General features: G+C 26.2%; 1 protein-coding gene across 2 annotated transcripts; it reads left to right on the top strand.

Moving 5' to 3' along the window:
- Positions 1-356: 356 nt before the first annotated feature.
- On the top strand, positions 357-21,265 carry LOC107450633 (short spindle 6). 2 transcript variants are annotated; one of them, XM_016066468.3, is made up of 6 exons: positions 357-790; positions 13,613-13,732; positions 14,252-14,354; positions 16,255-16,415; positions 17,803-17,869; positions 19,568-21,265. In XM_016066468.3, the coding sequence occupies exons 1-6, from the start codon at positions 644-646 to the stop codon at positions 20,107-20,109; spliced, it is 1,140 nt and encodes a 379-aa protein (XP_015921954.1). In that variant the 5' UTR covers positions 357-643; the 3' UTR covers positions 20,110-21,265. The 2 variants fall into 2 exon arrangements, with proteins under 2 accessions (XP_015921954.1, XP_015921955.1); XM_016066469.3 differs by lacking the exon at positions 357-790 and adding an exon at positions 9,732-10,011.
- The last annotated feature ends 4,858 nt before the right edge of the window (positions 21,266-26,123 follow it).

The raw sequence follows: 26,123 nt of genomic DNA, 5'->3' as shown, positions 1-26,123 counted from the left end.
GAGATGTAACTAAAAAAAGAGTTTCGAAAACGCAATGCAGAAGTATTTTATGTTATGCAATAGTATTTTAATGTTCTAAATTTTATTTTGGACTAAATATTTTTAAGTATAATTTCTATAAAGTCTTCTAAAAAGCTAATTTATTTTCAAATATAATAAAATCTCATGTTAAAATATTTTTATAAACAAAAAGAATCTTCCTTTTCATGCTATTTTATTCCTATGAAAGAAACAAAACGCGTCTACAAATTTCAGCACTTCTATGAGAAAATATTTCTATCTTGTGTTTGTAGCGCCATCTGACAATTGAAATTGCTGAAATATGTAATGTTTTTAAAACGATATTTTGTGAAAAAGGAATGGCAATTACTTTTATACATTCAATAATCCCTAATTTCATCCCTCTCCTGAAACTTAGAGGGAAATACCATATTTTTCCTGTTAACTAAATAATAATAGAAAGATGACGGATGATGGCAGACTGTATCTAGTTTACAGATATATGAGGATGAGTTCTGGACTTTTGTGATATTGCTAATTTTTTCGATGTTGTAATTATGTTACGTTGTTATGGATTTGTTTGCCCAGGCATTGAGTTTTAAATTAAATCTGAACTCTGTTGTTACTTAAATTTATCGCAACAATGTTCGTCGGAGGAGGTATGTCATCTCCTAAAACTACTAAAAAGCACAATAAGAAACATCGTCGGCATCATCACCACCATCACAGTCATCATCATAGTTTTCATCCTCCACAAGATCTTCATCTTTCGAATCTTGAAGCATCTCAGGTAAAAAATAGGAACTTGATTTTTATAATTACTTTTATTCATTACCACGATTCAGCTGTTTCAGAGCCCAATAGATTCAGAATGGAATGTGATATCCCCTCATTTTAAAGCTAAAATTTGAATTGATACTTCAATGTTCAAGTATTGTACTCAAGATTATGGTTGTGAGTTAATCTGTAACATAAATCTTATTTTTGATTTGATATTGTTTTGTGCTTTTATTTTCTAACTCATTTAATTTCAAAATTTTGATAAGAAGATGTGATTTAATGTTGTATCTATAATAGCTGATGAAAGTTGTTATTTCCCAATGATTAACCCTTTAACTGCTGAGAAAAGTGATGTAAACATTTCGCTGTCATGTACCTACTCTGTTTTCTAAAGAATATTTAATAATTTTAAAAAAAAAACTTTTTGCTGCACAAGAAAGTTTTCGGCCACAGATCACAATGCGAAATCTCCCCAAGCTTTTATTTGAGCTAATGTTTTGACTGTGTATTAATCTTGCTCAGGGGTGATTGTATTTCAGGTGTACTACCGAATTCTGGGTTTCCCGGAATCATCCTTCCAGGTCTAAAAACTATGAGTAGGGCATGTGATTTTTCCGCAAAATTTGCATTATTCTGCTTATCTCAAGATCAGTGATTCCGTGAATCAAGACTTATCCAACAAAATTTTCACCGAGTTATACAATCTAAAATTTAAATTCTGAAACTTTTGCTAAATTGTGTCAGGGAGACGTTTTCATAAATGCTATTTTTCGGCCAATTTGATTTTTCAAGATTGTCGGATTTTTGACATTTTTACTGCTTGAAACTACACTGGAATCCGTTAATATCAAACTTCATATTTACGTTATTTTAATATTAAGCATTGATATCAATAGTTGACTGATTTAAAAGCTACACATTTTCAATCATAGTCAAGCAATCTAAAAGTTGTGCATAACAATTCATATTCATGTGATTAAGTCCAACTTCGAGATTGGTATTTATGTGTTTTTAAAAATCAGTATCCCAAGTAATATTTATGCGAGATTAAAACCAAATGTCTTTATTCATATTCACTCGTTTTTGAAACATTGATTTTCATATTGATACATGATTTTTAAAAGATACGCTTTGTGATTTGTATTTCCACGATTTAAAAATTTAACGTAGTGATTTATATTTTGGCGATCGCCGACCAGGTGGCCGAGTGGTTAGCATGCCTGACTGCGAAGCCAATGGCTGCGGGTTCGAATCCCGCTCTGGGCATGGATGTTTCTCTCTCTCTGTGTTGTCTTCTGATGTATGAATGTGGCCCACCCTATGAACGGGTATTTGTGGCAGTGTGGCGTGGGTAATGTTGCTCGCCTCCATGACTTTGGTTCACAGGTGCCCACTGGGTAACGATAAATGAGCAACACTTCTGGCATCTTCTAAGGTGAAGTTTGACAGTTCAGTGCCTGCCGTTATTAAAAATATATATATATTTTCGCGATCTTAAATTTTAATATTGCGATTTGTATTTTAGTGTTTTTGAAACACCAATATCGTGATTCATATTCATGTAATTTTAAAATCCAAAATCGTAATTCTTGTAAGAACTATGTTTTTTCTCAAATTAGTTACTATAAAGGTATGATATTTTTCATTGGTAGATAATTTAATTATAAATCTTAGTTTAAAAAATGATATTAAACATGCTATAGTAGCTATATAAATTGTTAATGTGATATCAAGATTTTATACATAACATTTTCAGGGTTTTTCATTTTGTATAACAATCATCCCTGGTTTATGTTTTCATCACAAGCATTTATTGTCAATTGTTATAATTTTTTTTTAACCTTTAATTTAAAAACGTAATATTTAGACTAACATAATAATATTATAATTAATGAGCTCTCCATAATACAACAATTTAAGAATTTTTTTTAAGCATTAATAAAACTACATTTCTTAAGCTTTGAATCAATCATAATCATATTTTTCTTTTGTCTTTACACCGAGAGCAATTCCATGGTGACAGACTTGATATTTTGATAGGTTTTCTTATCTTTAAACTTTTTTTCATTGATAAACATTTAAAAAAATTTTAAAAATTATATGGGATGTTTTTCAATTGCCAAATATTATATATAGAAGAAATAGGGATAAAAATTATGAATTATTTATTTAGAATGAAAATATAATATGTGTGACTGTATATAAAAAGAACATTTGGTAAAGCATATTTTTATTTTGAAATGTTTATATCATATGTTTTGTGTGCCTTTTCATTTAGGGTTTTCAAATTAATTAAATAAATTGCTTTATACTTTTTAGTAAAATAATAATCTATACAAGTAGAATATTCATTTAGTTCTCACCAGGAATAAGTACTGATAAGAGAAAGTTAATAATTTAGAATTAGATCACCTAGTGGCCGAACAGTCAAAGAGCCTGACGGCAAAGCCGATCCAGTTAAAACCACACTCTGGACATGAATGTTTCTCTCTGTGTGTTGTCCTCTGTTGTATGAATGTGGCTCGTCCTATGAATGGGTCTATGCATTGCCAGATTACCCATTGGGCCAGACTAGGCCATGGCCTGGGGCTCCCAATGATTAGGGGCCCCCTTAAAATGGATTTTTTGAAAATAAATTTAAAAAAATTAAGAAAAGCAATGATTTTTTTAAATAAAAATCAATTTCAAATATACATGTTATGATAATCTTTTAGTTCTAATTTAACAAAATAAAGTAAAATTTAATTTATTATTATTTATTTTTATTGTAAATATGCTTTCTTAGATGAAAAGATGTATAAATAGATGTATAACTTTTATATTTGAATAAATAAAAAAAATATGAGAAATTTTTTTTTATCTAAGGATTGCGAAAATTTGAATGGTCTAGGGCCCCCGCGTATGCTTAATCCGGCACTGGGTCTATGGCATTATGACAAGTGTAAAGTTACTTGCCTCTGTGAATTAGGTTCAAAGGTAATGTTAAATAAGCAACGGTTAAATAAGCAACGGCTCACGAGGTAATGTTAAATAAGCAACGGTTGCAGCATCTCCCGATGCAAAGACTGAGAAGTTCAGTGCTTGTCGTTAAGGGAAAAAAGTTGTTTTGAATTTTTATAAAAAAAGATATTAATTACAAAAATCAATGTAGATGCAATAATTTAAAAAAAAAAAAGCAAACAATTATTTTACAAAGTATGAATGTAAGACTTTTTGTATTAAGAGGAACGGCTGTCTCTATAAATGTAGACTTTGGGCTCGTAAAATCCATGTTCGTCTTCACAGACTGTACATTCTTCTATAGAAAGAAAATTATTCCAAGCTTAGTTACCTTTTAAATAATAGGCATTTATTATTTTTCCATTATGTTTTAATGTTGGTTTAATTTTAATGCTTCAAGTGGTAAGTATATATTTTATATCACATCTTGATTTATGGAAAACAAATATAAATAAATGTTTTTTTCTTCGGAACCACACCTAATATCGTTAATTCGAACTGATATTACTGCTCAACAAATATAAATATGATGTATCTTTATAAAATTATTCATTAAACAACAATGAAAGTATGAATGATGTATTAAGAAGAGAAAATATGGATTATAGAGGAATATGTAAATTTTGTTTATAAATAAATATTATGTCTTTTCTAATACTAGAGCCATTTTAGTCTACAATTCAGAAATCATTTAAAACATGATATAGTTTAAATAGCAAAATAACACAAATTTGTGCCCTGGTGCAATATCAAAATTATTATTCAAATGTGAGGTTCAAAATTTACGTGAACGTGAATAAGAATCACGATAAAGCATCATGAAAGCTATGACTTTAGTATGTGTTGGTAATTTGTTTATTGCATGAATAAAATTAGCAATTACAGCACCTGGAAGTGATCAGCTAAAAACAGAATTTGTTCCATCTTTAAAGCGATGTATTGTCGTCCTGTGAGAATGCATACTTTTCTTTTTGTTTTTTGCCATATAAAAAAATATGGCCAAAATCCTGTTGTATTGCAATGTGACACAAATTAAATACACAACTTTACCTTTGATTATGTTATGATTGACTGATTTCTTTGACTAAAATTACATGACATCAATTACTTTCATAATTTTGGATAATCCAAACAGGAAACAGGTCCAATTGATTTGGATTAGCATGGATTTAATGCACTATTAAAATCTATTATTGAAAAAAGTTAAAATTATTAATATTGAAAATAACTAATTTGTCAAAAGTTTTTATTTCTTTTTTTTAGTTAAAAAGCGTGATTTTTTTTCTTCAAAAATTGCGCATTTTTTACTATAAAACCCAAGAAGTTAGTTGCAGCAACATAATGTCTGTCTCATTTTAAAGATACTTTTTGAAAGATAAAGTTTTTAACTTCATCTTATATAATTGAAAATTTTTTTGTAAAACGAATAGATCAAAAGATGCGAGAATTTTTTATTAATCTTTCCAGCAAAATCAATTTTTTTAAAGGTATGTTCTATCTGTGTGCATAAATAAATTAATAAACGGATTATCGCGAATAACTTTTGTTATCACGAATAACTCATCTTAATGCTTCAAATGTGTTACCTCAGAAATGGTAATAAGTTAGTTCAGACTATATTTTAAGTAATGAAATCAGGCTCAAAAACATACTTTCTCTGAATAAATTTACCATTTTTTGACAGATTAGACTTCTTGACCCACAAAATATCTGGAAAATATAGTGCTTTGACCAGGAGAGCAATCCAAAGTTTGGACCCTTAAATGTTAATTTTATTTTTTGCATATTTTGCCACATCTTTAGAACTTGTTAAGTGAAATAAACATTTCTGCAGACGATTATAAAATTTATTTAGCTAAAGATAGTTTCATACAAAAAATAACTTTTAGCAAATATTAATTATTTTATTTAATGATAGTCTAAAAAATTTTGAATTGTCAGGTACCTAATTTTTTACATTATTTTAAAGAAAGTAATTTTACAAAATTTGAGCAAAATTGGTCGAACAGATTTTATGAAATTAAATTTTAAAAAGTAGCATTTTTACAAATTCTATTTGTCAAGAATTATTCCATATTTATTAAGTTAGTTTATTTTTAAAAATGTACTATGTTAATTAATAATGTATAAATTATGAGTTTTAATTTCCTCTAATGTGATAGTTAAAAAATATATAATGTTATTTCATTTATGGGAATAAACTTGAAAAGCAAATAATGATATTTTATCATTCTCTCTCTTTGATAAAAACTTATATTAATTTTTTTTTGTTTTTAAATATTAAGTGTGACCGACTGCTATGTTTTTCTTATCTAATGCCTTCTTCCATATTAAGAATTCGAAATATCTGCCACAATTATTTTGTTCTTTTTCTTGTTGTTACTACCTTAAAATAGCCTATTTGTAGAAGATTACCCATCTGTGTAAAAATTTTGTTTAGTTTAATGCTCTAAATGGTGCATTAGCTCCATATCAACACCTAAGATTAGTCTAAGTTTTAATTATTAGAAATTTATGCAATCATATCAGAAGTAGCAATGCCAAAATGTTTAAACCCTTTATGTTTTTTAATTCTAGTTGTTTTTCTAGTAAAAGATGAAAATTATTATCTCATGAGGAGAATGAATTTGATACAGTGAGAAAAATAGAATAATCAATTCAGAAGTATATTGACTCACACACTGTTATAAAAAAAAAAAAATAACTCACATCAAGATACCATCACCTCGATAGCAATATTTTTTTTCTCAAATCGATATCACATTTTTGCAGTTTTTATCTTAAGTCTGGTGTAGATGTTTGAATACTAACTTCTAATTTGTGAAATGACTTAAAGATAATTAAAATTGTATATATTGGATACAGCAGGAAGGTATCAACCATAATCAAAAATTGTATACCGGCCCAAAGATATAAAATAGAAGCGATTCCTATTTCAAGTAGTCCTCGATATTATGGAACTGTACCCTCTTTCAACAGTGTTACTCATTCATAACCTTAACACTTTTTTCCTGTAATATTTTTTATTTTAAAATTTAATAAATATTAAGCTTACTCCAATTATTATGCTTGCTATAGTAAACAAGTTCAATGTTTGTATTAATGATTAAAAATGAAATAAAGAAATTATTATTCTAAATCTGTTATTATTTTCTTTGTCAATTAGTCATTTTATTTCTATCTAGTTTTAAAAAATAGCTATTTATATTATTTGCTTAAAACATTTAGCAACAGGTGAACATAAATTTTCTCCTTCCTTAAAAAATTTATTTTTTCGGGTTTGGTTAGAAAAATCTCCTTTTGTCCTTTGATACGTTCATTTAACAAAAACGAACACATTCCATTAACAATATTTAGACTTAAAAGCAATATTTATACACGAGGGTTTGCGTGATTTAAGTTAACTTGATTTAAATCATGATTAAAATCACGATTTCATTCTCTTGAATTTTTTTTATAAAAAATCAAATTGATTGACTATCAATTTAAAATCAACTGTGATTTTTTTTAAAGAATATTTTTGATTTTAACCAATCGATTTAAAAAAAATAAAAAAATCATTAAATCGAAAATATTTTTGTAAATATATTTTTAAAGGTGTGTGTGATTCTATTTAAAGTCTGATTTCATTGATAATCATAGTTTTATTCAAAGAAATGATAAAAGGGTAAAAATTGTTATTTCTAAATCGAGTAATAATTGAATATAATTAGAGACTTAAGTGGGTGAAAATCGCGTTGAACTGAAATTATTATTTTCTATTAGCTTATGTAAAATTATTTGCTGGTAATAAACATATTCCAATTATACTCATTTTGTTTTATGTTTATGTAAAAGTTTCAAGGGCTTTTAAAACTTATTAAATGCATAGTTAGTATTTCCCAATATTGAAGAAAGACTTGTTCTGCCCAGAGAAACTTATAATTTCTTTCTTTCTTTAATATACATATTCTGATCTTAATACTCTGATTTAAACTAAATTTGCTCTTCATAGGATATCTAACCGACAAATTGCCTCCATATCCATTTTAGGATTAACTTGAACAAAAATAACCGTGATTTTATATATTCAGTGATTAGTTTGTAGTATTCTACTAGAAATATCTACTATTTTAGCTATAATATTGTTTTAAATAATGTCAAGTACTGATAGAATATTTTATCTGATAATTTGGTTGATAAATGTAAAAAAATAATAAAAATTTGATTTCGATTGTAAAAATTCAATTCATTTCATATCTAAATGAATTCGATTTTTTTTTTTTTTTTAATAATGAATTTTGCAACCCTGCTATAAGCTGAGTCCAGTTTTCTTTTTTTAAATATTAGCTCGTTCGAATATTGTAGAATTCGAATATTTTTCTTTCAGAAAAATTGCTTTTCTTTTTATTATTTTCTTTCACTTAGATTCTCGGGGGCAAAATTAATTTCTTCTTTTAGCTGAAACTTTTAAAATATTTGTTACATACGTTTTACCAAATGGTAAAAGTTCGAGCTTTCGTTTCTTATGATCACCCGATCATTCATAAAGATAATTTAAGCACAGTAACAATATTATTTTTAAAATACTTACTTTTATAATACTTTTACTTGCAATGTTTTTTTTCTCTGTAATATACATATTCTGATACTGATAATCTACTCTTCATCGGTTATCTATGCGACAAATTGCCTCTCTTGTCTTTAAAATTTTAGGATTAGCTTGATCGAAAACCGTGATTTTATTTATTCAGTGAATAGTTTGTAGTTATTAAATAATTTCTGAAACATTATAGTTAAATACATTTTAGCTATAATATTATTATTAAATAATATTAAGTACTGTTAATATTTTTTATCAGATAATTTGACTGATAAATAATTTTTTTTTTATTTAAATCGTAAAAATCCAATTTCCCCCCTTAAATAATGGATTTTGCCGAGTCGAGTTTTGTTATTTTATGACTAAAAATTTGCTATTTTTCTTTCAGAAAAATCGCGTTTTTTTCTTTCACTTAGATGGTTGGGGGTAAAATTAAATACTTTTTTTAGCTGAAATTTTTAAAATATTTGTTACATATGTTATATCAAATGATGTTTTTTAGAAGAAATTCGAACTTTCGTTTCTAATGATCATACAAAAATCGAATTAAATCTCAGTAAAATTATAAATGAAAACATTAAAATGAAAGTAAGTGCAGTTTTAATAAACTAATACAGCCATTAACTTCTGTTTACTCTAAGTTAGTAATAATAAACATTCTCAATTTATTTATTTTTATTCAGAAATGTGAAACGTGATTTATTTACTAGTTATTCAAAATATTTATGATTTTGCGTCGTCATTCTCGGCGTTGCTGTACAGTTACTTAAATAAAAGAAATCGTTTTCTTTGGCAATTTACCAGGTATTATTTACTTTAAACTACTTACTCATGCTATCATATTTTTATTCATTTAATATTAAAATATATTTTTAGCACTGTGACGTTATTTTTCACTAACTTCAATGAAATAATTGTTATTTTAGGTACCTGATATTCCCTTATTTCAAATGCGTAATTCGAAATGTTTCTAAAATCATTTATTAAAGACTAATCTTTTACTTTGGACTGATATGTTTTTTTTTTCTTTTTTCGATACTAAATTAAGAAAATCGTCTCAATATTATTCATTTGTTAGCAGTATTTTGGAGGCTTTAACCTACCTAATGAGATGAAGTGCAGTTTCAAATCTCGTTCGTAAATAATTCCGCGTTTATTACTCAGTTAAATTTAAATTTAGTAACAATGATGAAATGACATAATTTCCAAGAAAGATTATGATTGAAACTTTCGAATTACTACTTATTTATACAAATTACATTACAAAATACTTATTTATACATATTATTAATATAACCTCCTAACTTCAAATTAAGGGTGAATAAAATCAAGGTTGTGTACGATTTTTAAGATTTGTGCGGCTTACCTCAGAATTCTTCATAGTTGTCTGTCACACGTACGTTATCTAGCCCGCTCTAACAAGTTCTCCGTGTTAGGGAAATAAATTTTTTTTTTTCCACTCGCGATAAAAATCTCGACTATTGTTTCAATATCTTCTTTCTCAAAGTAGTTTGTATTGATAAATGTGTAATTGATAGAGGAAGGTGTATTTATTTTTTAATGCAAACATGACTATGTTTTACATCGGTCACGCAGACTTATTTGGAAACGATGGTTTTTGGGATCTTTCGGATGACGATGACCCTGATGTAAGTGCGAAATGTTTATATTGTGTTCCTTGTTTACATATTTTACATCAGATTTTAGTTTGTCAAAGCTTGAAATAATTACATATTTCGAATTGTTGTTTATCCTTTAATCGATATTACTAAAAAGAAATTCACAATTTCGCCAGTCTTATCAGCTTTATAATGTTTGGGTTATTTATGCTTTAACACTTGATTATTTTCACTTAAAACTACGCATATGTTTACGTTATAGTTTTATATATTTATTTTTTTAATTAGTCAATTTATGAAATTTTTTCATATCCTAATATTGTACGTGATAAAAATAGCAAGTTTACTTTATTATTTTTTGTGAAAAAGGGGTTTAAAATATTTTGGATGTTAAAAAAGTATTTTGTATCTAAAATTATGAATTATATGGGTTGTATTATTTATTTAATGTCTCCTTTTTGAATTGTTAAATGTTAACCCTTTTTTTTTCATTTATAACATTTTATAGATCAATAAACATTTTTATGTTTTTGTAATTTTGGAGGAATAAATGAAAGTAACAATAACTGATATAAGTTTATTATAGAGTGATTTTAGTTGTTAAATATTTTGTTGACATAATTACTGTCTTGCTTTATTCCAATGTTCTATCATTTTGACTTCATATTTATCCCATTGTGCATCAATTTCTTCAAAAAGCTCTCAAATAGAAATGTATTTAAGTAAAAAAAAATTTTTTAAAAAGTACTTGTATATAATAGAATTTTTAAATATTTTTTTATTGTATTTTGTGACAAATTATATGCTATTTGAGTGCTTGTTTTAAATTTTTCTTTCTTATCAAACACAGCTATTTATTTATTTTTTAAGGGAAAAGAAACTTTTTTAATATTGTCAGTATTTTTCAATGTATGTATTAATAATTTTGCTAGGTTGTATATATGCTTTGCAAAATTGCCATTTGCTTTTTCTTTTCTCTTAGTAGTACTATCTAATTTTGATTAAACTAACCAAATTGTATTTTTTTATTCAAGTGGCAAGTTTGCTATGCCTATCTTAATGTATGGAGAAAAATTATTATTCTTTACCTTTGATAAAAACTTGATGTTAATTTTTCTTATGTAAAAAAAGTTTTTTGAACTTTTTTATTTTATTTTCTTAAAATTTTATCTCATGTAAAAATACAGTTTATAGTAACAGGATTAATATATTTATTTAAATCTATACTATTTTTATTTGATTTACTTTTTATGTTTTGTTTCAACTGTCAAGTTCTTAGGCCAAATTTTAATAAAAACTTTCATACTGTGCATTCTTTCCTACCAGTTATGCCAGTATTTAACCAGTTTGTTTCACACTTATAATTAAACAGTTTGTTGGACTGGAGAGTAAATAGAATTGAGTTCAGGGTTACATGATGGTTTAACCTGGCACCAGATTATGAAAAAACAACTTTAAAATTAGCATTTTAAACTTTTTCTGTTTGGAGGGTTTTTTTTTTCAATATAAATTTAATGCAGATTTTTATATTCTTAGTTTTAATTATTTCAGATATTGTCAGGTGGGAGAAAGTGGGTACATGCAGGGACAGATTAAGTGTACGCGGGGCCTTAGGCCATTCAAATTTTTGGGGGCCTTAGATTAAATTTTTTTCTCGTATATTTCTTATTTATTCAAATATAGAAGTATTTATATATCTTTTCATTTAAGAAAGCATATTTAAAATTAAAATAAATAATAATAAATTAAATTTTACTTTATTTTATTAAATTAGAACTAAAAAATAATCAAAACATTTTGAAAAAATTTGAAAAATCATTGTTTTTCTTAATTTATTTTCAAAAAATCCATTTTAAGGGGACCCCTAATTATTGGGGGCCCCAGGCTATGGCTTAGTCTGGCCTAATGGGTAATCTGGCCCAGGGTACATGGGATAAAGTGATTATATGTTAAAAAACATCTATTTTCTCCTTTTAAGTTCAGATCATTTATTAAATATTTTTTAGAGACATTTACTGGGATTGCGGCAAGCATTTTTATTTTAGTTTTAGAGACCAATAAAAAAATTTAATGTTTACACACTATTTGATCAATTTATAAAGTATGTTAGTTTAAGCTGTTGATGAACTTTCTTCTAATATCATTAAAAACTATTAATTTTAATTCAAACTGATAGAGGGATATCTAACGAGCAGATTTACATAGAAATTTAAGTATAAATTTCAAAATTTTATTTATTACGAATATTTTTCTGAGGTGGGATAAAGTGGGTATATGGTTAAGCTTAGCTAAGTGTTGTATTATAGGAATATTTTTTTTAACTTTTATGTTTTTAGTAAGTATCTAAGGCTCTATATTTCATAATGAAATAGCTAAAATATAATTTTTTTTGTTTGATTATAGTTCTTTATAGTAATTATAAAGCTGAAAATAAAACTTCTTTTATATTATCTCTTGAAGAAAAGAATGATAAGGGAAAACACAATATAACAGACATATTATGCAATCCAAAAATTACCAAAATAGCATAATGGTACAACTTAATGAACATATTTTTTGAGATATAGATGAGTTATCATGCAAGTCTCTGCATTCATGTGACAGCTTTTCATGAAAAACAAAACAATTTCCTTAAAGTAACAAATTCCAGTAAAAATACACATTTTTTATAAATGGTAAAAAAACTTTAAATTATACTTCTATAGATATTAATTTTAACACTATCGTTTATTTTTAAATTAAACCAAAAGCTATAACTGTTTTCTTTCTTTTTGATGAGTTTATGTTGTTCATGAGTGTTGAGTTCAGCAAAATATACTGTATCCGTAGTGAAAATTAATTTTGATAGCCATAAGCATTAACTCTTTAATTTTTTTACAAAGAAAAAAATTTTTTAGTTTATGTTTTTTTTTTTTTAAATATAATCTTGATACATTTATTTAAGTGCATTTTTATTTCTAAAACAATGTTTGCATATGTTTTTAAATGAAATATATTTCACCAAGCAGGCTTGCCCGTGTGGCAAGTGGCATTAGAAACAACAACAACAACAAATTATAGAATTATACCCACTTTATCCCACTCTGGGTTGAAGAAGAAATATTAAAGCTTGTTCTTTTGAATGCAGTACTTTAATAAGGCAATTAAACAAAATCAAGAATTTATGCCTCATATTTAATATGTATGAATCCATTGTATAAAAAATGCTTAAATTTATAACCACTTTCCCTCACCTGACCCTATAGATATGCTACAAAGGAATTCTAAATGCCATTTTTTTTTTAAACATTTGATTTATACTGAATTTTTTTCATTTAGTTTTCAAACCACTGATATTATAATGTATTGTTCTTTTTTCTTTTGTTTTTAATTTGTTATTTATATTGTTTTAGAAGGAAAGAAATTTATTTAGATTATTTAATGAAGAATAATTCTTAATTAAGGAAAAAAAAAGTGGGTTTATTAATTTTTTGTCAAGATGTTTTATACTTTCAAAATAATTTCATACATTATTATTTTAAAGGCTAATGTTTACTGATGTATTCATTTAAAAAATATTCTTGATAATTGTATTTAAAAAAAAAATATGAATTATTAATGTAGTTTTTTTTCTTCAAATATTTTTAAACAGCACCAAATTTTGGAAACTGTCAAGAATGACAGAGTAATAGTTACCCAACCAGATGAAGACAGGCGACGTCGCACAATCATTGTTGAACGAAGAAATGGATCATTTGGCTTCACTTTACAAGTAATATAAATCTTTTTCCAGTTAAAATTACACTTTTATCAGTTTTGTTTTAAAGGATTGTATTATGTTGTATTCACCAACATAAATTTTAGTTCTCTAAAATTACTTTATATATGTTGTATGTTTAAAAAGGATAAGTTCACTGTATAAAAACCTATTATTTAGAATGCAATGAACATCTCAATTTTTATTAATGATCAAGTCATCAGACATAAAATTCTGTATCTCATATCTAAACAGCATTTGATTTTGAATAAGTCTTGAAATTCGCTTGTCCTCAATTGTCATGTCGGTGTCAATTCCTTGAATAAATAGGAATTTACTGTAATCGCAATTTTGCTGCACAAATCTTGCTGGCACGACTAGCAAAATTCAAAATATTTTTTTACTTTATCACAAATAAAAATTATTATATAATTATACCTAAACTTTTCTTATAAATAATTTTCTGTAGAATCTAATTAAAATGCTAATTCAACAATTGTGTTCCTTATAAATAATAGTTAATTTTCATTTTAGACATATGGGATTCATCATAAAAGAGATGGTGAGATAGAATTAATAACCTACGTAGATTATGTGGAATATGATGGTCCTGCTTTTCGTGCTGGGATGAGACCAGGTAAGACATAATTCTTAAAGTAATTAATTTACCTTTTTGCAACCAAGTATTTCTTATGCAAATGTTGTGTCTAAAATATTCTGTTGTCCAACCAAAGGAATTTTTTTTTGCAATATGTGAATAATTAAAACTTGTCTTAAATGTATTTTGTTTTTATTATTTGTTTTTATGTAAAATTATTTCTCAGAAAAAATGGTGTTTGTAAACATTAGTGTACTTTAATTTTTTTTAACTTTTGATTGGAAGTGAAGGAATAGTCATTTCAAATAAAAAAAAACACAGTGTTATCTAAAAAAATTATTATTATTTTTTTAAAATTTCCAATGGCACATTAAAAGACAATTGAACGTCAAAAAGATAACAATAAATCTATAAACAAGAGCGAGCAGTCCAGTAGCGTTCCCAGATAGATTTCCGAGAAAGAGCAGGGCACCTAGACAGGTGAGACAAGTCCATTACCTCGTGGAGGTCAAAAGGGATCATGAACCATGTTGATGCGACATAGATGTTCAGGCAATCGTGGCCAGTTATCAGACAAAACATGGCAACAGATTTCATCCACCAGAAAAAAATATAAAATAATACATTTTTAGAGAATAATTTCCCTCCTCTATTAAATTTTTGATAGGTAAAATTTAAAAAGGTGATTTTGAAACAGAGGTTACGTTTGTAGATTGCCACCATTTAATAGCAAATTATATTTTAACTAACTTCTTTTTAATTATGCAAAGTAAACTTTGTAAAATAATTCATTTAAAATTTATTGAAAGATATTACACAATATTTGCTTTTCTTTCTGCATTATATAAGTAATTTAAATCGGGCTTCTAAATAAAAAAGCGAGAATTAAATTTTTTATGCATTTTTTCACTTTTAAAAATTTTATAATTGACACTGTCATTGGGGTTAACAAAAGGGAGTTGTTCTTCACGAGACAATCTGCAAAAAATCATCCAAATGCTCACCCCCAAGCAGAACTCACTTTTTAGATTTTATTCTATTTTCAATTGTAAAACATCTTTTTTTTCCCCCTAAGCAGTAGTAGCTATTGGCAGTATTTGAGCAGTAGCAATAAATTTTTTTAAAATTCAGGATACATGAAAAGAGTGTAGTCACTTACTTCATACTCACTTTAATGTTTACAGAAGTGCATGAAAAAATATTAGCATTAAATAAAACAAAACTAACAATTTAACAAAAAGTTTACAAGGAATTGAAGTCTGATGAGTTAATTTACTGAAGTCTGATGAGTTAATTTACTGAAGTCTGATGAGTTAAGCTGAAATCTGATGCATGAAATGAGCCTCTATGTGCGTATTCGCAAACTCTGAGCATAAGTATTTAGAATGGCATTTAAAGTTTTTTTTTTTTTAATGTGTCAGTTTTTTGATCAAATGAAACTTGTTTTTATTTGCAATTTAATAAAAGTTGGTGTTTGCTTACATCCTCTTTTACAGAATAAGAATTAATCTGTGCGAACTATTTTAGACTATCATTAATAATTATGTTTTAAGAGAAAAACTACTGTTTGTCCAACCATTTCAACAGAAATATTTGAATGAGCATTTTTTTTCCCAGGCGGCATCAGGTTGTTGCTGCCTCAAATTTTTATTTTGAAAGCATTATTCATTGTTTTTATCAGACAGCGGTGATCTTTGTTTCAAAATTTGTAGCTAATTTTCAAACTTTCTGAATATAAGTTTCTTGTTTAAATAGAATGCAACAAACTGTACATTTCTGTCTTCCTTTTTTTAAATAGAAAAATCATTTTTAGAACACTGCAGCTCTGTTAGTTCCCCCTAAATAGCTATCTGTTTCTTTATGTTAATTGGATTTTTCTATTTTATTTTGAGTGAATAGAATGATGTATTTTAAGCATTGTTTACTTTTATCAATTCAGGTGATGTAATATTATCCATCAATGGTCAAGATATGGAAAAAGTGGACCATAAAACCTTAGTGCAGTACATACAGAGCTGTGAAAAAACTATGCGAATGGTGGTTTTATTTGAAAATTGTGTTCACAAAGTTGAGCTTCATATGAAATATTTACGATTGAAGGTAAGTTTCAACTCTTTTAGGGCAGTGTTTCCCAAACTTATGACTTTTGTGTACCCATTCTAAATTTTTCGTACTGCTGTGTACCACTAATAAAAAAATGAATGTATTTTTTTAAAAATAAGTTTATTTTTAATATAAAAAAATTGCACGAAAGTTCAAAATCACAACTGGCTGTTGACACCACTGATTATTAACTGTTAACTCTGCAAAAAATAGCCAATAGAAAAATACGTAATAGTAAATTCTCATGGCTAGCTTTGTTTTTAAATAATATTTTTTGAAATTTTCGTTTGTTGCAAGATATTTCGCATAAGAGGGCGTATCCCAGCTCAACTGTTCCAGTACCCCTGGGGGTACACGTAGCACACTTTGGGAAACACTGTTTTAGGGGCACAGTTTTTCCTATCCTCTGTTTTTCTGACTGCTTACCAATGCTAGATATTAATAGTAATAGTTGTAGAAAAATACTAACATTCTTCATATTTTACTCAATTGTAAGAAAGAAGAAATCATGAATTTTGTTATAATTATATATAACCTTCTTACTATAATATTTTGTATATTTTGTTGTTAAATGTTTAGGGCAGTTAAGGATAAAAAGACTGTGACAAAAATAATTGTAATTATTTTATGGAAAACTATTTAGATGCTTAGAGATTAACACACACATATAATGAGAGAGGGTATGAATTTGTGAATGTTATTGGTGTTCTGTTGCACCTTAACTAAATGCAATTGTTTTATTTTTTAAAAATAAACTTTTCTCTTCCAGTAAAGATGTCAATTTTTTCAATTATAAAAAATATAAATAAATAATTTAAACAATGAATGATAATTGTTATACAATTGTTAAATAAATGATAATTGTTGTATTTTCTGCCAGTAATCAAATGTCAAAGAAACTGAAGTCTTTCATTGATTGATAAGATTGATTGATTCAAATTATATTTATTAAAATAGAAAATAAATTTTCTAAAAAAAGTAATAAATGGGAAAATAGATAATTAAAAACAGTGAAATTATTTTTGAGGGGTTTTAGAAAGATAAAAGTAGTAGACATTTTCAAGTTTTTGATAAAATGGAGTTTAAAAACTCTGTTTTTATTTTTTGTTTATATTATAATATTTTTAGTTGTTCATGAATCCCAAACAATCATTTTCATCACTCATCAATCTTAAATTACTCTTCATCATCAGGAAAGAAAAGATACTATAAAAATATTAATAATTTAATTTTGTATTTGAAGTATAAAGTTATTATTGCTTTTAATATGCACTGTGTTAATTGAAATTCAGATGTATTTTGAGCTATAGTACAGTAAATATATTCATAAAAAGTTACTTTTATTTAAAGTAAAATTTCAGGTAGATCAACATTATTTTTACAGAGAGTTCTTCAAGAAAAAAAGTATGAACTCGAGCAACTCTGTGAAAAAGAAAGACAATTAATACAGAGTAAGTAGATCAGTATACATGAATTATGATATTTGTTCTTTTTCTTACATATTTTTTAAGACAGCAAGCAATTAACCAACTTATGTTTTAATAAAAAATTTCGTAGTTTTTTCAATAGAAAAAAATATTGGAGTGTTATTAAGTTAAATTTAATTTTATCGGTATTTAATAAAAGCCTGAGGGAGAAACTCATAGAAAATATAAATAATGTGCTATTGTTAATAAAACATATTAAATTTTATTGTTATTTGTACAAAAATTGTGCTTTTGCCAGTAAATAACATATGTTTACTCCTGCCAATTACTAAAATATAAAAATTTGCTATTAGTAAAGAATTTATTAAAATCAAAAGTGCTTTCAATAGGTTAAAATGATGCATTTAGCCTTAGTAATTTTTTTTTATCTAGTGTTAAATAAATTTAGTAATTGTCCTTTTCTTGTTCAAAAATTTTATTCTCTCTTTTTGGGAAATGTTAGTCTCCTTGGGTGGATTATTTCAAATTAAAACATAGAATTGTTGCATTTGTATGTATGTATTTATCAGATATGGCTGCTAGGTTATAGTATATTATTTAAAACCTTTATTGTTTATTTTCAATACATTTTTATGCATCTTTACATAACATAAAAGCGCAGTGGTCTAAAATATTTTCTCATAACTGTTTGCGCTCTCTCATTGGTCAGAAAATCACATTGTATTATTCCTTAATTAACTAAGATCATGATTTTGCTATTCATCAGCATGGCATTATTAAAGTTATAAAAGAGTTTTTATACCTATTAAATATTTAGTATTTCTTAATTTATTGTTATATACCAGTAATGTATATTAATCATTCCTTCGTTTCATTATTCTTTGCTATCATTACATTTTTGGTATTGATTGCTATTTCAAAATAAAGGTTCAAAACTAAATATGAGCTCATTTACTATATAGTAATTCTCTATTACAATATTGAGCTTATAAGCGCTCACTGTATGTATGTTTTTAATTTTATTGTATTTTTTTTTAAAACTTCTATTTATTAACAGAAGCCTAAAGTCAAAACTTAATAATTTTCCACAAACATAACATATTTTTTACGTTAACATAAATTTACAACGAAAGTTGGTATTGCTTATACACTTCTAATTTTTTAAATGTTGCCTTCACGCTTTCTGTGCATCTTAATTTAGCTGTATTGTAACACCGGGTTGAAACTCCTTTTGCCTATAAAGATTAAACAAGTTTTTAGGAAGTAAAATATGTCTGTTGGACATTTCCTTCTTGTAAAGGAATGTAATGGCATGTTCATCAAGCTAAATATGTTATTGTCATAGACTGCTCAAAAATATTTGGTCTTAAGTTCTCCAGCTAACCAGTAATTTAATCCAAATTTTATTTTTTCCCATGTGCTGAATAAATATTTAATGTAAGAAATTTTTAAAAGCAAGAGCTGTTTATTGAATTTTATTTGTGTTACCTGCTATAAGATAAAATTTGTCGATCAATACAATAACTATACCATATTCAAAAAATGAATTGATTTAATACATTTTCTAAGAAATTCAACTTAAGTGCTCAGTTTTATTGCAAAATTATTGTTAAGCTGGGTTATTATATTTATTACAAAAATAGTCACTTAAAGATGTTAGAAAGTTTTTATATCATATTGGAACTCCTTTGCTATTTTAAAAATTTTTATTTTCTTTCCCAGATTGGAAAGATCGAGGTTTAAGAGTGCCACCTAGCCCCTGTTTAGTCTCAAGATTTCAAAGTGCTTTACAACCTAGTACACATGGTCTTCATAGTCGTGTTAGTGCTGCTGCTGCAAGTATGGGTGCTGGAACAAGTAAAGCTGATGATACTGTGAGTTGCTTTGGATTTTCCTCTAGTTGCATTTCTGGAAGGGGAGGTTACAAAAGTCATGCAGGTACTGCACATGCTTCTCCAGTTATTATCCCCAAGCAGTTTGCAACATTACCTAAAGCTGCTGGTGCCATGAGACGACCGTGGCCTACTGTTTCTGGAGGTGCAGGATCTCTTACTCCTAAAGGTTCTTGGGATGGCTTGGAATCACAATCCAGTACAGGTTTATCAGAAAGCACTGACTTTTCAGAATCATCAAGCCAAGATTCTAGAGCTCATTCACCAGCACTGTCCAGAAGATCAGGTCACAAATCAGAAAGTGACTTACCTGATATTGCTCAGGATGAGGAAGAGGAAGAAGCAGATCGAGATGAAGTTACTAGATTGTAGTCATTTAATTTTAGGGACAGCCTTGTATTAAAGATCTCAGTAGTATTTTTGCATTTTTTGTTATGAGTTAAATACAAAGTTTTATATTTGTTGAAATTTTTTAGAATTTAAAACTGTACATTTTACTCTAAAGGGTCTATTTTATTCATATATTTCATGTGATGCTGTTTTTTTATCTACATTTTTGTAGCCTTATGTGATTTAGTTTTGATAATTATTTACTGGATAACTAATTATGTTCTCTAAATAGAAAAAAATTCAATATAAAATTTAAATAATTATTTAGAAATTTTTTTTTCTTCTTGTATTTACTAATCAAGGTAAGTAAGATCAGATTTATTAAGAATTAGTTTATTGTTTAGTTTTACCTAATTTGAAGAATGAAATAAAATTGATTCATGAATAAACATAATCTTAGATGAGAAAGTGATAAAAACTTTTTTTTTAGAATTTCCAAAAATATTTATGTAAACTGATTTCGGTAAATGCAGAGAATTCTCAATTTGAACCTTTTTAAATCATTCAATAATTTTAAAATTCTTTTATCTTATGTTGATATCTGTTTCTAATTTATTGAAAAATTCTCAAACTTATTTTGCAATTTAATTTATTACTCTTTTTATTTATCAAGTATCAATATATGTATATATATTTACCACTTATTTATTAGTAAGTATATTTATTAACTTCAGGGTTAAACCAAAATAGTTTATTTTTACTGTTTCATCTGCAAAATATCTCCATTTTTTCAAGGAAAAAAGTTTAAATTCTTTTAATTTTATCCCGAGATAAAGTTTATTTAGGAATAATGAAAAGACTTGTGTATTGAAATTAAGAATTGTAAGGGCTAAAAGTCAGTTTGTCCCCATACCAAAGAGGGTATACAAGAGTCTTGATGAACTTGAAGTAGGAGGACAGAGCCCTCTAGAGTTAATGACAGAAAGTAAACTAGAAGTGGGTAGAAAGTATTTTGAAATGTAATGTTACGGAGGGATCATTTACATTTTGGAACAATTAGCATGGTTTGCTCTGCATTGCATTTTGCACAAGAAAACTTGATACCAAATGTCTTACATTTTGTATTTTTATTTGTAATGCAATGAAATATTTTGTAATATTTTTCATGATTACTTCAAAGAAAAAGGATTATTCAAAAGAAGAAGATTTTTATTTATTTATTTTTCAAAGAAATGTGATTATTTTCAGTAAATGAAGTTGTTTCTGTTAAATATACAAATAAGAGTTACCCAAACTTGGGTCTAGACAAACCAGTGGCCGAAGAGCCAATTTTTGATAAATCTCTAACAAAATTTTAAGTGTACATATGTTTCCTGTAAGAATTTGGAAAAAAATATCTTTTATTAATTAATGAATTCATCAATAACATCAGGATTTTTAACAATCATAATAACCTCTTTTGTGAAAAACTCACGTTATTTATCTCTAAAAAATTCAGTGCACTGGGGCAATAGTCTCAAGTTTTCAAAAGTAAGTTAATATGTTTAAAGGTTTGGGAAACTTTGATACAATTTATTTACAAGGAGAAGAGTTCTATCTTTACTGCTAGATAATTTTATTCTCTTGGTTCATGTAAGTAAAACTATTAGATTTCCAATAAGGTAAAAAAAAATTCTGATTTTTAATAGTTAATTCTCAAACTTTGAAACGCATGTTTATTTGTGAAAACACATTAGAACTAGTAAATTACTAATGAGACTGAAATGTTATTTCACATTCAAAAGTGCAATTTAAATTCAACAGGTTGATCTTTGCCTTGATTTTTTTAAATAATTAAAAAATATTAGAAAATTTTTTTAAATATTGAGAATATAAGAATTAAGTTAAAATGTATTTAGTTGGTAAAATTACAATTAAAACTGTTGTGTATAGGTGTGGAACTCTTGAATGTTAAAATTGTACATAGTGTTTGTTTACATTTAGGACATTATTTTGCACACTTCTAGTCTTTCCCTGAGAGGAAGTACTGTTCAATATTGTGCTTAAAATATTAAAGTTGGCGAAGTTTCCTAATTTTTACACAATGAGTTTTTGAATAAAACTATAATTTTAATGGAATCATTTGCCAAAGACAGCAATATTAATCTATTCTTTGACGTAAGTCATCTATATGTAAAATTATTTATTTTCTGGTATTTTGTAAAAAATACCAGGATGTTATTACAAGTTATTAAGCTTAATGTGGAATATTTAAGTAGTTCATTTGATTTAAGTTTTTTAAATGTATTTGAATGGCATGAAATTATATAATAAGACTTATAAAACTTTTTTAAAAGTTGAGAAATTCTCGTTTGAAGTTTGGTATAGTAAGAAAGAAGAAATTAAACAGCATGTAAATAGCACATTTTACTTATGTTGCACGAAAGTATTAAAATAACAAGTATGTAGGTGAAATTTAAATTGATATGTTTTTAATATTTCTCTAAGGTGTTAAATGTTAAATTTAAAAAAAAATTTTTTTTCATTGATTTAAAGAAATATGATTATTCTTAATACTTATCGATGTTTTTTTAAAAAATTTTATTAACAAAATATACTTTGAGATTGTTGTATAAAATATTAATTACTCCAAAACCAAAGTTTACCAAATTTAAAAATATTATAAAAGAGATTGAAAAATTTTATTTTCTGATAAAGAAAGATAGTCATAGCTAGAGTGGATGCTATATGATGTATTCAAGACTAGGAATATTGGCTTATGAACATTACAGATTTAAACAAATTTTTTAATTTTAATATTATTCAGAATGCATAACTTATTATTACTTATAACTTAAGTTCTATAGTCATATTGCTTCAGTTTATGGATTTGCAGAAATATTCATGAAAAGTTATATTTTTGTATTCTTTCTTTTGAGTTCTTTTTTCTTTTGCAGGCTACAAATTTCACCTATCATTTTCTTAATAACCATGTCCTAAACTGAATGTATCTTTATTTAAAAAAAGAAACACACATATATATAAAAGAAAAATTTTGCCCTGAGGAAGTTTTGTATTTTAGAATTCCAGTTTTAATAGGTGTAAATATAGGGGTTGATTGACATTTAATATTCACACATTGATACACATATAAAATTAATATTCACATTTTATGAGAATAGTTCTGTACTGGGTTCAGTCAGATTAGGAATTAATCATGAATAAAATATAACAGGCTCATGGAAACATAATTTATCTTTCAATTTAATTTAATATATTTTTCTAGTCTCTTTTTAAGTCATATTTTTTTTAATAATTATTATTTTTTACTTGTTTGCATTTTTGTACTTAAGCATTGTGAGAGTGGTTTTAGTTCTATAATTAGAAAACACAAAATTTTAACATTACTTCATATTAAAATGGATTATATGATTTGCTACAATGCAAGTAAGGTTTGAGTATTCTTTAATTAATATACAACCCATCCACTTTCTTATGTTTATAGTTTTCAATCTTACTTAAGTTTGTGAAAAATCAATCATAATTTTAGCATAGTTAAAAAATGAAGCCTTACTGTGCCTCAAATCTGCACATAAATATATTTTTTTGATGTGAATTAAATTTTAGCTTATCAGAAAGACAATTCAACCACTCTTAATGGAAACAAATAGAACTTATTAATTTTTTTAATCATGATACAATGAAATTTATTTTGATAACAATTTGTTTTAATTGCTAATATAAAATTGTTGTAAATTTCGCATTGATTGATAACTCCATACGTATTAGTACTAGTTTATTGTTAGCAGACTGTAAAAGAGGAATCAATACAGTAATACAGTGAGGAGAAGGAAAAGAAAGAAATTGGTTACATTTGGCTGAAACATTTAACTTTGTTGTTCTTTTGAAATATTAAAAGTATTTTGAATTGCATTCAAATGTAAATTTTAGTTTTGTGAAATTAATATTAATAAGTTCTAATTATTTTTCAATTTTGCTATCCTTATGAAAATTCAATCATTTTTACATCTTAATGCGTACAAAATCACATAATCTAATGCAAAAAGCACGACGACTGAACATTCTTTACGGAAGGCGCTGTTTGCAAGAGGGAATAATTTACTATCATTTTCTGAAAATGAGTGCAATATTGAATTGGTTCAAATTTTCTGCACACAGTTTTTTTTAAAAATATAATTTCTTAAGCTATATAAGCTGATAGCCTTTTGATTAAATATGTAAACAGTTATTTTTATTAGTAATAAAAGTCACAAAAAAATTGAGGGGGATAATGTAGCTTGTGGCAGGCTGGATATGCACTGGAGAACTAAGTTTAGAACAAAATATAGGTATTTAATCATTCAAAAGTAAAATTAGTAATCATAATTATAAAAATAGTTATAATGTTGTATAAGTTATTTTTTTAAAAATCTTTTTTTCCCCCGTATAACACTTTGTTGACTGGCAATTTTACACAACTATGTCATGTTACCAGCTTTTATTTTGTAATTGATTATACAAGTAAAGCAAAATATTCTAAATAAACACAAATTTTATTTAAACTTTGAAATATTCTCTATCACCCTGGGTTTTATAAATTAAAATAGATAATGCAAGTGTAATAGAAGTAAAGCAAAATATTCTAAATAAACACAAATTTTATTTAAACTTTGAAATATTCTCTATCACCCTGGGTTTTATAAATTAAAATAGATAAAGCAAGTGCAACGACGAGTTTACTCATTACTGGTCAACAATGTGTTAACAATAAGGCAAGGTTATAAACTATTGAACACTTCACTATTTCTTTTATAAAAGTGAGATTTTTCGTTTAGGTATTTTTTTTATTTATTTGGTAACATTCAGTATTTCTATGCATGTAGTAGCTTTTCGCAGATTCTTAATCAACAGTCTAGAATAAAGTGAGATTTAAAAATGAGTATTATTTTGTTACAGAAATAATTTGTTTAATTGTACTGTCAAAGAATATGAAGTTTTAAAAATTCTTTTTTTTTAATAATTATATTTTAATGATACATGTGATTTTGTCTTCTAGTCAGCTTAGCTACAAAATCATACTTTGAAACATATTGCTTGTATTTAGTAAATGAGTTGTTGTTAATTTAAGTAATTTAAATTTGCAAGATTTCATAACATAACATATAGTTCAAAGCATGAATTGACTTTCATAGTTTCTACTTAAGCTAGTGTAAAATAAAATTATTTAAATATATTTTCTTAATTAACTTTAATCTTTGATTTCAGAGTTATTTTTGCCTTATCATGAATTTTTAAGTTTTCCATCATGTATAATAAACATTTTCAATAACTGTAAAATGTGTATTAGTTTCAGAATGTATTTCAATTTCAGAATAAGTGTTTTGTTTGTAGCAAATATATTTTTCATTTCATGTTCCTATACAATGTTCTGGTAATATGTAAAAAAATTAATACTCATAATTTTTTTTTAAGAAAATAAAGTTTATTCATAAAAAACTTAATTTATTTCTTTATTTTGCAGAGATGTGTTATTCAAAATCTATGCTAGTAGAAGCTATTTCTTTTACAACTGTGGAATATTTCTTTTTGCAATTTTTTTGAAGGGTTTCTTATTTTCAAGTGTATTTTTAAATTAGAGAAGGATTTCCTATTTTTTAGTAATTGTTTGCAATTAGGTGATAAATAATTTTTTCCCTTGAATAGACAAGCTTATTCACTTTGTAATTAAACTTAAAGCAATCACATTGATAGATTTGTGCAATTTAGAAAAATATTTTTTTTTAATATTAATTATAAGTTTCATTTTGAATTTCAATATTGGCGCTAAAAATTAACTCTGTTGCTGAGAAAAACTACATAAGAATTGCACTGTGGCTGCAGGTTAGCATCCCCGTTTATAATTCTTTGCTGAACCTGTTACATTTAGCAATCCAACAAATAGGATTCTATAAAGACTACTAAACCAATTAGGCACAGTAAGCACATTTTGTGTATTGAAAATGTGTGAAAATTTTCACAAGAAATAAACTTTAAAATCCAACATTTGCGAGCCATTGTTTTTATTTTATTTTTTCAAA

The sequence above is a fragment of the Parasteatoda tepidariorum genome, chromosome 7 (assembly GCF_043381705.1).
Source record: "Parasteatoda tepidariorum isolate YZ-2023 chromosome 7, CAS_Ptep_4.0, whole genome shotgun sequence".
NCBI lineage: Eukaryota > Metazoa > Arthropoda > Arachnida > Araneae > Theridiidae > Parasteatoda > Parasteatoda tepidariorum.
Note: the sequence above shows the minus strand (reverse complement) of the source record. Positions and strands in the feature narration are given on the sequence as shown.